This window comes from Prionailurus bengalensis, chromosome B2 (assembly GCF_016509475.1).
Source record: "Prionailurus bengalensis isolate Pbe53 chromosome B2, Fcat_Pben_1.1_paternal_pri, whole genome shotgun sequence".
Lineage (NCBI taxonomy): Eukaryota > Metazoa > Chordata > Mammalia > Carnivora > Felidae > Prionailurus > Prionailurus bengalensis.
This window is the reverse complement of record NC_057349.1, coordinates 105,406,264-105,418,676: the sequence shown is the minus strand read 5'-3', so window position 1 is coordinate 105,418,676 and position 12,413 is coordinate 105,406,264. Positions and strand designations below refer to the sequence as shown.

The following is a 12,413-nucleotide window of genomic DNA, read 5'->3' as shown; positions in this document are numbered from 1 at the left end:
TGGTGCTGGGTCCTGAAGATCACTTTCCCCTGGCTGAGGTCTGTTGCCCCTGGAAGATGAGTAAACGGAATAAGTAAATTCCTTCAGCGTAGACAGCTTTCCTAAAAGCCCTTTTTCTGAGTCCCTGTTTCCCGTCAGATGCCAGAGAACAGCAGATTCTCCCCCCTTTTTGCAGAGGGAAGATGGTGGAGAGTAGAAGAAAGGCTCATTTTGAAGAACATTTGGAGAGTCTGCGGAGTTAGGAAGAAATGGATAGAAAAAAATAAATTGTGGCAACTGAGGCTGTTCCGCGTAGAAAAGAGGAAAAGTCTGGGAGTGGAGTGTGGGGTGAAGAGCCATCTTCAAAATCACTCTTCACGGAATTCAGAAGTGTGTTGAACGTCCTCACACTTACTTGGAAACCATCTGGCGTGTCCTGCCCTTGAACGACTGTTGGTTCTTCCCGGAGGAGAGGGTTTAGATTGATTCTCTTGGCGCCAACCAGTGGAACCAAAGGGTGAAAGCCTGATGGCAACGCGTTTCTACTCGGTACGAAGAAATGCCTTTAAAACGAGCTGCAGGCAGCAGTCTCAGCAGAGGCAGGCCTTCCCCGGGGCCCCGCCCGGGAGGGAATCGGCCCCCCCAGGGCCGTGGCACCCCGGTCCGAGGTCGCGGGCCGGGGGGCGGAGACCGGGAGCTGGTGTGCGCGCGCCAGAGGCTGCAGCTGCGCCCCGGGGTCTCCCCTGGGAGCGACGCGGGGCGGGGCGGGCCAGGCCGGGCCGGGGAGCTGAGCAGTCCTCCGCCGGCGGCTGGGAGCGCGGGAAGGGGCGCAGCATGCTCGCGGCTGTCGGGGGCCCCCTGCGCCTCGGTCTGGGGCGCATCTTCCGTTGCGCCCCGGGAGCGCACGGAGAAGCCGCGTGGCGGGCCCTAGCGCCTCCGCGGCCTCGGGGTCTGCCCCGCTACTGTAGCAGCCGTGCCCCCAGCGGCTCTGGGCCCCAAGGTCCGGGGGGAGTCCTGACTGGGAACGACCTGGGAGGGAGGGGATGCGGAGCGGCCGGCGTGGAGCCGGGGCTGGGGTGAGGGAGGGAGGTGGAGGCGTGGGTGCGCACTGAGCCACTGTGCCGTCGGTCTGTCGGTCCCTCCGTCCACCCCTGTCGCTTTCGCAGCAGGGAAGGTGCACCGGGTCCCCGCCGAGTACAAGCCTTCGCAATTCGACAAGAAAATCCTGCTGTGGACCGGACGTTTCAAAACGATGGAGGACATCCCGCCTCGGATCCCGTAAGTGTGGCCTGTGCCGCGCCGCCTGGTGTCTTGCGCCTGTAAGGGGTGCGGGGTCCATCCACCTCCGGACCTGGGTTCTCCTGGGAGCGGAGGAGGCCGCGCTGGTCCACAACATCTACCCCCTTAAGGAATGTGCCTCCCCAGCCTCCCCGTAGTGAGGTTTAATGTCAAGTTCCTTGACTGGACAGTGGGCACATAAGCTTACAGGGAGATTGCTGAAGTTGAGTGAAAACCCAGAAGTTCAGTGGGCACTCGCAGCGTCGCCCAGATACCCGCTCCCAGCGAGCTCCTAGTCGCAAGGCAGCGAAGCACTTAGGCCACACGGAAGACATGGTCCGCCAGTGCTTCCCCGGGTTCCTGAGGGGTCCCCATAGAGGGAGAGGAATTCTGCCGGCGGAGCAGATCCCTGCTCCACCCAAGGAAGGATCATGGCTCCCGGGAGGACTGGAGAGTCTCTGGGAGGAAGCCCCATCTATAGGACCTCCTATCTTGGGGCGGGAGACACCTGCTGTAACAGGGCTCTGCAGCCCATGGAGCGCCGGGTTTACTCGGGCTAGGACTCTGGGACACCAGCCTCGCTGGCCTCTTCACCATCCCAAACCCAAGATAGTGGTTCGCTTAAATGATAAAACTCAAGCTGACAGTTTCACCCCAAGGGTAAAGTTAACCTGTAAAAACCGTCTTTCTACAGTTTCAGTGCATGCAAGCCCAAGTTACTTTCCGGAGTTTTCACAAGGGAGCGGATAAAAAAGGGGAGGAAGGAAGGATAAAATCAATCTATTACCTTTTAAGCTGATCTTTTTTTTTTTAATGGGGAGACTAGAACTGTAATATCAAATAAGGATTTCAGATGTCCTGTATATTATATTTACATAATGTAAGCAATGCCTATTAGAATGGAAAATGGAAACTGGGCCTATATCTTGTTCTGCTCATATCGACTACACTTTTTTAAATTTAATTTTACATTTTGTTAATTGAAGTATAGTTAACACATGTTACGTAAGTTTCAGCTGTACTTGTCTACACTTTTATTACTTTTTATTTACTAGTTATCAAAAGCATCTCAAATAAATGGGAAAAAAAACATGTGATGCGAAGTGTTCAGTCAGTAATGAATTCTCAAACATTTTTGTCCCTTTCTTGGATCAAATTATTCAATGAGGAATAGACATGGAATTTGAAAACAACGCAGAATTTGAAAACTGTATTTAGCATTTATTCAACCACAGAGACATTTCTTAATATTCTAAAAAAATATTGTTTTCCTTGAAATCTATAGACTCCAAACTACAGACTTAGCCCACAGCCGAAATTATCCTCAGAGAAGCTAAAACACCATGCTTGATTTTTTGGAATTTTGGGTTTTAGTGCTACAACAGAGTAATCAATACTTCGATAGTAAATAGAAACAAATAAACTGGTAACTAAAAAAAAAAAAAAATGTAAAGAACTTGCAGTAGTGCAAACTAATGCTCGTCAGAACACAGTAGATCCAGTATTGCGTTAATATAGCTCTACGTGTGAAGAGACCCATTTTACAGAAATAATTTAATTGCCCCAGGATCATAGTCAAAAGACTTGTTATAAACAGGAGAATTTAACTTTGAATAAGATGCCTAAGAAAGGAATTGTAGTTTTGGGTCAGAAACATGAAAGTACTTGAATATTTTTCATTTTGCTGTTATATATATATATATATATATATATATATATATATATATATATTTCAAGGCACTGTTGTTTTAGGAGGGCTGTGCCTCCTAAACTGTTAGACTTACAATGTAAACAGCTTTCACTGTGCATGCTCTTAATGGGCATATAATTAATTAATGGGCATATAATAATAATGAACTATAATCATCATACCATACCCTAATGATATTTAATAACTGTGTTTTTCTTCTTTTTTCAGAGCTAAACTAATTTGGTATAGCAGATCAAAGCCAGATGGATGGGTAAAAAAGATCATATCTTTTAGGTTCCATCTGGAACAAAAGTCAGCAACAAATATAATCTAATAATGTTTTCATATGTTCACCTGTTTACAACTAACATCTTAAAACGTACATTAATCTGTCGAAAATCTAAGGAAAAGAGTTAGATATTGGTTTTCTGTGCTCTTTAAAATGGTGGAAAAGTTAAAAAATTTTTTCATTTGTAAGCAAAATTGCAACCTGTCTTTCTAAATTTTGTTTTCAGTGCAACTACATTCTATTTAAACTTGACATTAGATAATAAAGAATACTGCTGAACACATTCTCAAGAATCATTCTTTAATTATGTATATCTGTAAACTTCCACTTCATATTATTCCAAAATGTTAAAGTTTATTTCAGTATCAAAAGCCCACAGGCATGATTACTTTCATAACACTGCTTTGTTAAATAGCACTGCTAAAATCTTAAACAACTTGCCTATAACTTTATTAATAAGACTACCTAGTATTCAAATAAGTATTTACAATTTCAGAATAATAATAAGAAAAAGAAGATGGTTTATCTTTTTCTTCAACAAATCTTTGTAATTTTGATCACTTCTTTTGAAAACTTCATGCAAAAGCCACGAAGGAAACACCTTTCCTTTAATAATCATCTTCACAAAATGTGTAATAGTCTCTTTAATCAGGATAGGATGGGAGGGGGCAAGATGAGATCCGGAGGCTAGAGAGGAAGCAAAATGATGAAAATGAGTTTTAAAAAACACCTGTTTAAAACTAAAAATGAAGCCCACTTAATAACAGAGGGGCCGAATGAACACAAGTCATTCGAGACATGTATAAGGTTAAATTCTTACCTTTACCCTGATCTGTGGAAAAAAAAAAAAAAGATAGGGAGTCAGGCCATAATCTCTGGTAGTTATATTTTGAGCAATTAGAAACTAAATACACTGGGGAGACTGGGTGGATCAGTCAGTTCAGTATCTGACTCTTGATTTTGGCTCAGGTCATGATCTCACGGTTCATGGGTTAGAGCCCTACATCGGGCTGCACACTGACAGTGTGGAGCCTACTTGGGATTCTGTCTCCCTCTCTCTCTCTGCCCTTCCCTGCTCACTCTCTATCTTTCCCTCAAAATAAATAAAAATAAATGTTAAAAAAACATTATAAAAGAAGAGAAACTAAATATACTACTGTGGTTTCATGGTGACTAACATTAATTAAGATGGAAATATACCTGTTAATTTGAAATTGGTAACATAATGGGCTAGCATTTGGATGTCTTCCACATCTGCAGTTTGCATTCAGAGACCTTTGGAACATTTACATAACAAATAATCGTCTATCATGTCAGTCAGAAAATAATATTATTTCAATATGATTAACAGAATGCACATCTTGGTTTAGGCCAGAAATGATAGATGCTGCAAGAAACAAAGCTCGGGTGAAAGCTTGTTACATAATGATTGGACTCACAATTATCGCCTGTTTTGCAGTGATAGCATCAGCCAAAAGGGTGAGTATCTCTTTAAAATAAAGCTGGACTAGTGAATTTTAAGCAATATTATGAGCTTTGTTCTCAGTTTGGGGATTATTGCTGTGCTTTTAATGTAAGCACGATTGCATCTTAGATACCTTGAGCTGCCCATATATATCTATTCTACAGGAAACAAAATTTTTGAGTCCACAAATGCAAAATACATGGGTAGGAGGAACAAAAGCTCATTTCCAATTAAAAGATAAAAACAAAAACAGCACAGTTAATAGCCTGGTTAAAATCTGCACAAGAAGTTTGCTGCATGAAAGTTATCCAGACTAGATTATTCCTTAAGTCATGAACTCAATCATAGCTATCGAATAAAATCTTGAAATGAAAATGCAAACGTTGGAAGTGTTCAAGGCCAGCTTGTCGGTATCCTGTAGGTGAGCCCTCTCTTTGCCGTCTTCTGTATGTGGTTTCTAGAGAGAAATTAAGAGCTGACTGCTCTCTAATTTTGTTTCTTGCTTCCCCAAATCCATCTGCTGAGCACTTTTTACCATGAAGAGCACCCCCCCAATACTGGGAGACAACTAACACATCCCCATGAGTCTTCTCTTCTCCAGTCTTAATTTCTCTATTTTGAGCTCTCTGAACACACTCCAGTTTATCAGAGTCGCTCTTCACTGGGCATTTGCAACTGAATGCACTAGAGCATGACTGCAACTTCTTTGATCATGAACCATGTTCTAATAGTGCCGCCAGAGTTGGAACTAGATTTTGACAACTTCGTCACACGGAAGAGTTTGCTTGGATCTATACTTCTTCACTCTCTGGGGGTGTGTAGCCAATTACCATTGTGCCTATTCCTGTGATTCTGCCTATCATTACTTTTCAGGTTTTTGAGACTATCGGAGCCCAGTAATTCACATAGGGCCTGAGGACTGTTAGCTTACTGATGTTATATACATATCCTTTCATTTCTATTAGCTTGGCAGAGAACTTGTGCTTTGAAATTATTCTCATCAAATGGAAAATTTCTTAAATATTTCTTAAGTATTCAAACACGGAAATGAAGAAATTTGGTCATCTCTTCTTTATAACCTACTCTAGATAAAATGACTGTCCACCAAGTTGATGATTCTCTAGCTCCTTAATGACAGACTGGAGGCTGATACTGTCTGGACCCTCCTTGTTTCATAACGTCTTCTCTTTGTTATGCCCCATCTACAGTAGTTCGTTTCTATTTTTTTAATATACCAAGCCCTTTCTCTTCACTAGGCTTTCCTTCCTTCCCCTGGCCTTGCCATAGCTAGCTTATTCCCATTCTCATCAGAGACCTTCTGTGACCACCCCCTCCAAAATGGCCTTGCCCAGGTGCTCACTATTTTGTCATCTTTCTAGGTGTTCATGAATAAGCCATTATACATCAGCAATCTTGTTGACTCCACTTTAAAATATAGCTACCGGGGGCGCTCAGTTGGTTAAGCGTCCAACTTCAGCTCAGGTCATGATCTCATGGTTCATGAGTTCCAGCTCTGCATCAGGCTCTGTGCTGATAGCTCAGAGACTGGAGCCTGCTTTGGAGTCTGTGTCTCCCTATCTTTCTGCCCCTCTTCAGCTCATGCCCTGTCTCTTTCTCTCTCAAAAATAAACATTAAAAAAATTAAAAATAAAATATACCTGCCATTGGACCACTCCTCACCATCTATACTGATATCACCCTGATCTGATTAAATAACTAATGCATATATCTTAAATGAGATTGTGATAGTTGGAGGTGAAGAAAAGGTTAGCAATTTGAAATATATTTGTGGGAGTAGGAAGGATAGAACTTTGTGGTAAATTCGATATGGGAAAAGACAAGAAAAGGGAAGAAAGAAGTCAAAATGCCTGGGTTTTTGACTTGAACAACTAGGTGGATGGTGCCGCTGGAGATGGGTGATGGCTGGGGAAAGAACTGGTAGGCACAAGAGGCAAAATACACCAAGTCCTGTACTTTGGATATATTAAATGTGAGGTGCAAATTAGGCATTCATCAATGTCTTTTATTTTTTTTTATTATTCTGCTAAGGATTTCCTGTGCTCTTCAGGCTGAGGACCTATAGCTGGCCTCAATTCTGAAAAAGTCTAAGCTGTTATAACTTCAAATACGGACCCTTCACCCATTCTGTCTATTCTCTCTATCTATCATGAATGTGTGTTGGAACTTCTAATTCTATTCTCAAAGTCTCTTAACTGTCTTTTCTACTTTTTTGTTATCTGTGTCTCTGTACTGCACTTAGATTATTTTCTCAGATCCATTTTCTAGCTAGAGTTCTTGCCTCCTAATTATGATGCTGATCAGCTTTTCTTTTCACAGGTGATCCCCACCCCTACCCCACCCCCCCACCTCCACCGATGCCCCAGATAAATGCTTAGTTTCCTTGCTAGTTCCTTGGGCTAGTGAGAGGAATTTTAGTCACTTCATTGGTGTACCTGATACTTCCAACTCCAGATCCAAACTCTAGACTCACCTGTTGGTGTAGAGATTAAAGTTCCAGCTCACAGCTGTTAAAACCAATATTTTTCCCTAATGTCCCCTTCCTGAAACCATTCCTTCCCATCCTGGCTTCAATCCTTCTTATTTCCCACCAGTTCATGCCTTTTTAGTTTTTTCCATTCCTGGTACCTGAGGATTTACCTTTATTGATTTTTGAGTGTAAGCATTTGAAAATATTTTTGTTATTTTTTGCCCCAAAATATGTCTTTGTGTGCCAAGAGAGGGTCAGGGCAGATTGCTGACATCAGCTGTCCTGTTGAGTAGAAGTCCAGCAACTTAAATAATTTTTTTTTTCTATACCAGAGGATCATTTTTCTTGGATACTATCTGTGACAGACGTTTTAAGTCACTCTTCTCCTTTTCACAGAGTAGTATCTCCTGTGTATGTCTATCTAAAACACAAATTTTTCGCAGCACTCTCAACAATAGCCAAATTGTGGAAAGAGCCTAAATGTCCATCAACTGATGAATGGATAAAGAAATTGTGGTTTATATACACAATGGAATACTACGTGGCAATGAGAAAGAATGAAATATGGCCTTTTGTAGCAACGTGGATGGACCTGGAGAGTGTGATGCTAAGTGAAATAAGCCATACAGAGAAAGACAGATACCATATGGTTTCACTCTTATGTGGATCCTGAGAAACTTAACAGAAACCCATGGGGGAGGGGAAGGAAAAAAAAAAAAGAGGTTAGAGTAGGGGAGAGCCAAAGCATAAGAGACTGTTAAAAACTGAGAACAAACTGAGGGTTGATGGGGGGTGGGAGGGAGGGGAGGGTGGGTGATGGGTATTGAGGAGGGCACCTTTTGGGATGAGCACTGGGTGTTTTATGGAAACCAATTTGACAATAAATTTCATATATTGAAAATATATATATATCAGTCCTCAAAAATAAATAAATAAATAAATAAATAAATAAATAAAACACAAATTTTTCCAGAGAGTCACATTGCTTTGTTATTTATTTACTTATTTATTTAATTTTTCTTGTTGTGTATTTTTTAGGCTGCAGAACGACACGAGTCCTTAACAAGTTGGAATCTGGCAAAGAAAGCTAAGTGGCGTAAAGAAGCTGCATTGGCTGAACAGGCTAAGGCTAAATGAAACTCGATGTAACAAAGTGTTAATCAGAATATCATTGCTATTATCAAAAACAATAAAAGATAGATAAAACAATATTTAAGAAGGTAATTGCCATGGTTTTATTTGGTGCAAATAAGCACAAAGTCTTTTTTATTTTTACTCTTTAGGAAAATTTGTATTGAAGTATAACTATATTCAGAAAAGTGCACAAAAGTGTATACAGTCTGATATATATTTACATAATGGACACACCTGCATAATCACTGCCCAGGTCAGGATGCAGAACACAAGTAGTACCCGAGAAACCTCCTTTCTGCCCCCCTGCCAGTCATCACCCTCCCAAGGTAACCATTGTTGTTTTATCACCATAGATTAGTTTTGCTTGGCTTTGAACTTTATATAAGTAGAATTACACAATATGCACTTGTGAAGGTGGATCCTGATATTCAACATTATGTTGTGAGATCAATCCAAAAATTTTGTGTACCATGAGTTTATTCATTTTCATTTTGTTATAGTTTTCCATTGTATGAATATGCCATAGTTTATCTGGATATTTGGTCCAGTCTTTGGCCATCACAGATAAGCCTAAACTGAGCACTCTGTGTATGTTGCTCACTAAGGGTTCTTTGGAAATCTAAGCGAATTTTCAACCAAAGTTCCACTCTGTTTGGTAATTGGATAATACCTCTGGTTAATCTTTTCACATTATTCCCCGCAATTAGATAAAATAAGTTTGAAAAGTTTTATAAACTAAGAACTATTAATTTAAAAATCTATTCTCAAATGACAAAAATACCAAAACAGTAATTGTATAAGTAATTTAAAGAGACAAAGACATTAAAGAAGAAAAATTGCGTGTCAATCAATGGCCTAACAACTTTAAAATTATATATCTCCTCCTCACATAATTTTCATTTGGAATCTATAATTTTTAGTCATAAACCTAGGTAGTTGAAACAGTATAATTTCATTTACTGCATATTATTCTATGTGTGTGTGTGTGTGTGTGTGTGTGTGTATACGTACATACATACATACACACACACAGAGAGGGAGAGAGAGAGATTTATCTAAAGGATCGGCTTACAGGTTTGTGGCACTGAAAATCAGAAATTTGTAGAGCAGACCAACAGGCTGGGAGCTCTCTGGCAGGAACTGAGGCTACAGTCCAAAAGTAGTTTTTTCTTCCTCAGGAGACTTCAGTTATGCTCTGCGGTTCTTTCAACTGATTGGATGAGGCCCAGTCAGACTACTGAAGATATCTTCTTTACTTAAAGTCAACTGGCTATAGATGTTAACCCCTTCTCCAGAATACCTTTGCAGCAACATTTAGATGAGTGTTTAATTAGATAATTAGATACTTTAACCTACTCAAATTGACACATAAAATCAACTATCACAGTGCCTCCAAGAGAGGAGAAGAGAAAATGAGAGACAGGAGAGAAACTTATGTATTATCTTTAGATCTAAATGAAAAGTAGGAAAAAAAGTCCTTAAAGAATATCTGACCAAGGGGCACCTGGGTGGCTCAGGCAGTTAAGTGTCCAACTCTTGATTTTGGCTCAAGTCATGATCTCTCCATTTCGTGAGTTCGGACCCTGCATTGGGCTCTGTGCTGGCAGCATGGAGCCTGCTTGGGAATCTCTCTCTCTCTCTCTCTCTCTCTCTCTCTCTCTCTCTCTCTCAATCTCTCTGTCTCTCTCTCTGCACCTCCCCCACATGTGTCGTCTTTGCCCCTCTCAAAATAAATAAAACTTAAAAAAAAAACCTAACCAAAAGTTTATCATATGTATTTGGGGTCAGAATTTAGGCCATCTGTGTTATGCCCACCCACCAATAAACCCATACCAAATATTTGGCTAAAATAGCACATAACAGAAGCTTTTGAGGTGATAAAAGTGTTCTAAAACCGATTGTAGTAATGCACAACTGTGTAAATTTATGAAAACGCAATGTTACACTTAAATGGGTGAATTTTACGGTATAGAAATTATACCACAATAAAGCTGCTTTTAAGAAAAGTGACTTGAATAACATCCTATGTTTCCAAGGTAGTGAGAAAGGAAGTCCTCACAAGGGAAATATGACAATATCTAGCAACATTGCATATGTATTTATTGAGCTAGAAATTTACAGTGTTATTCATTGCCACACTCTTTACAGTGGCAAAGACTGAAAACAATTTAAATGTCTAAGGGGTTAATTGAACAAATAATGGTATGTCCACACAATGGAGTACTATGCTGGTAGAGTAGAGCATGAAGAGCTCTGTATTCTTCTATGTCATGAGCTACAGAGTATACTTGAGTGAAAAAAGTGCATTAGAGAAAAGCGTGTGTGCTATGCTATTGTTTAATAAAGGGAGGAAATATGTAAATGTATTTTTACATTAAAAAATGGAAGGATTGGGGTGCCTGGGTAGCTCAGTCAGTTAAGCATCCAACTCTTGATTTCAGCTCAGGTCATGATCTCATGGTTGTGGGATCAAGCCCCATGTCAGGGTCTGTGTTGATAGCGTGAAGCCTGTTTGGGAGTCTTTCTCTCCTTCTCTCTCTGCCCCTCTCCCACTGCATGCACTTTCTCCCTTTCTCTCTCTCAAAATAAATAAACATTAAAAAAATGGAAAGGTAAACTGAAAAAAATATTTTTAATGTGACTTATAGGACAAGGAAGGAAATATGTTGGAGAGGACAGTGATAGAAGCTAAACTTTTCTGAATATATCTTGTTTTATGTATTTTACTTTAGACAGTATGGATGTCTCACATAATGATAAAAACATTACGTTCTTTAAAAAAGGCAATCAACTTTTAAAAGCAAAATCAAATGAATAAACTTGTGTATCAAGTTGGCACATGGAGAGTAAATATTTCAAGTGTTTTTTAAAAATCTCTAGTGGGATATATTTGACCTTTAAGAAGAAGTCTCCTCCTCCACCCAAAAACCAAACCCCTGTTTTCAGTAAGCATATTATTAACAATAATATTGATATTGGTAAGAAAACTTCATATACATTGATTAAGCGTAAGTAATTAAAAAATACATTTTTTCCTAGGTCTGTACATTGAAAAGGTCTAGTTAGCAATGGGCAACCAAGTAGTTGTATGCTCCTAGCACACAGATCTTGATTTCCAAATATCATTTCATACTAACAGAAACAAGGCCTCCTTAGGGAAATGGCTGATCCCAGATGTGGTACAGGAAATATATAAGATGATCCTGGGATATCTGGCCATATCAGAAAATGAATAAGTGAGCTAAGAGGCTATGTGCGAAGGACAAGAATGTGGAAAGCAATCTCCAGTGGAGGGTCTAAGCTTCGAGAAGGAATGGATGAAAAAGAAAAAAAAAGTAAAAATACTTAAATCAAAGTAAAAATTGATGGTATATCCTAAAAATATCTAACTTCCCTACCTCATAAATTGTAGAGGAGTAGGGTTCTTGCATTGATTGAGAGGAATGCAAAACTATTTAGATTTTTGTTAAGTTAAATATATATGTTAAGATTCCTAGGGTAACAGGAAAATACGAACTCTCAAACAGGTAGAGATTTAAAAAAAATAGATGAATGAAATTAATAAAAAGGTAAAAAGGGGGGAGAAAAGAGAAAAAGGGAAAGAAAAAAAGGGGAAACAGAACAAAATAACATGGTCAAAATGAATCCAGATATATCAGTAGTCAGAATAAAGAAAAGAAACTCTGGTAAGAGAAGACAAAGATATGCAGAATGTATTGAAAGCAGTAATATACTGTATACAAAGTACACAACTAAAACAACAGAATACGTATAGACCATTATGAGGACTAAGATATATAGAATACAAAGATGGGGATTTTGTCAATGGAGGAATGAAAACAAATGGACATCTAGCTTCAATACTTTAACTTTGCCAAACGTGGTTGATTGGTCAATAGAGAATGAAACCAAACTATCAACCAGTTATTCTACCGTTTAAGGCAAAATTGTTGACAGCCCATTAGTTGTGCTGTGAAAATGTCTGAAGGGAAACTGCTTTCACCAAAGATGTTTACAGTGAAGTTACCTAGAACAGGGATTGAGAACAGGGTTTTTTCTGTTGTTTTCTGCTTGGTTTTAGTTACATCAT

The 12,413-nt window shown here is 39.8% G+C and overlaps 1 protein-coding gene across 1 annotated transcript; it reads left to right on the top strand.

The window, feature by feature from the left end:
* The first annotated feature begins 788 nt into the window (after positions 1-788).
* FAM162B (family with sequence similarity 162 member B) lies at positions 789-8,397 on the top strand. Its single transcript, XM_043592195.1, has 4 exons — positions 789-979; positions 1,146-1,257; positions 4,607-4,715; positions 8,228-8,397. Exons 1-4 carry the CDS (start codon positions 814-816, stop codon positions 8,324-8,326), a joined length of 486 nt encoding a protein of 161 aa, XP_043448130.1. The 5' UTR covers positions 789-813; the 3' UTR covers positions 8,327-8,397.
* The last annotated feature ends 4,016 nt before the right edge of the window (positions 8,398-12,413 follow it).

Excerpts from the sequence above, each read along its gene's own strand:
- FAM162B (XM_043592195.1), top strand. The coding sequence starts at position 814 with ATGCTCGCGGCTGTCGGGGGCCCCCTGCGCCTCGGTCTGGGGCGCATC. Across the intron at positions 980-1,145 it reads CAGCGGCTCTGGGCCCCAAG|CAGGGAAGGTGCACCGGGTC; the intron begins GTCCGGGGGGAG and ends TCGCTTTCGCAG. Across the intron at positions 1,258-4,606 it reads GACATCCCGCCTCGGATCCC|GCCAGAAATGATAGATGCTG; the intron begins GTAAGTGTGGCC and ends ATCTTGGTTTAG.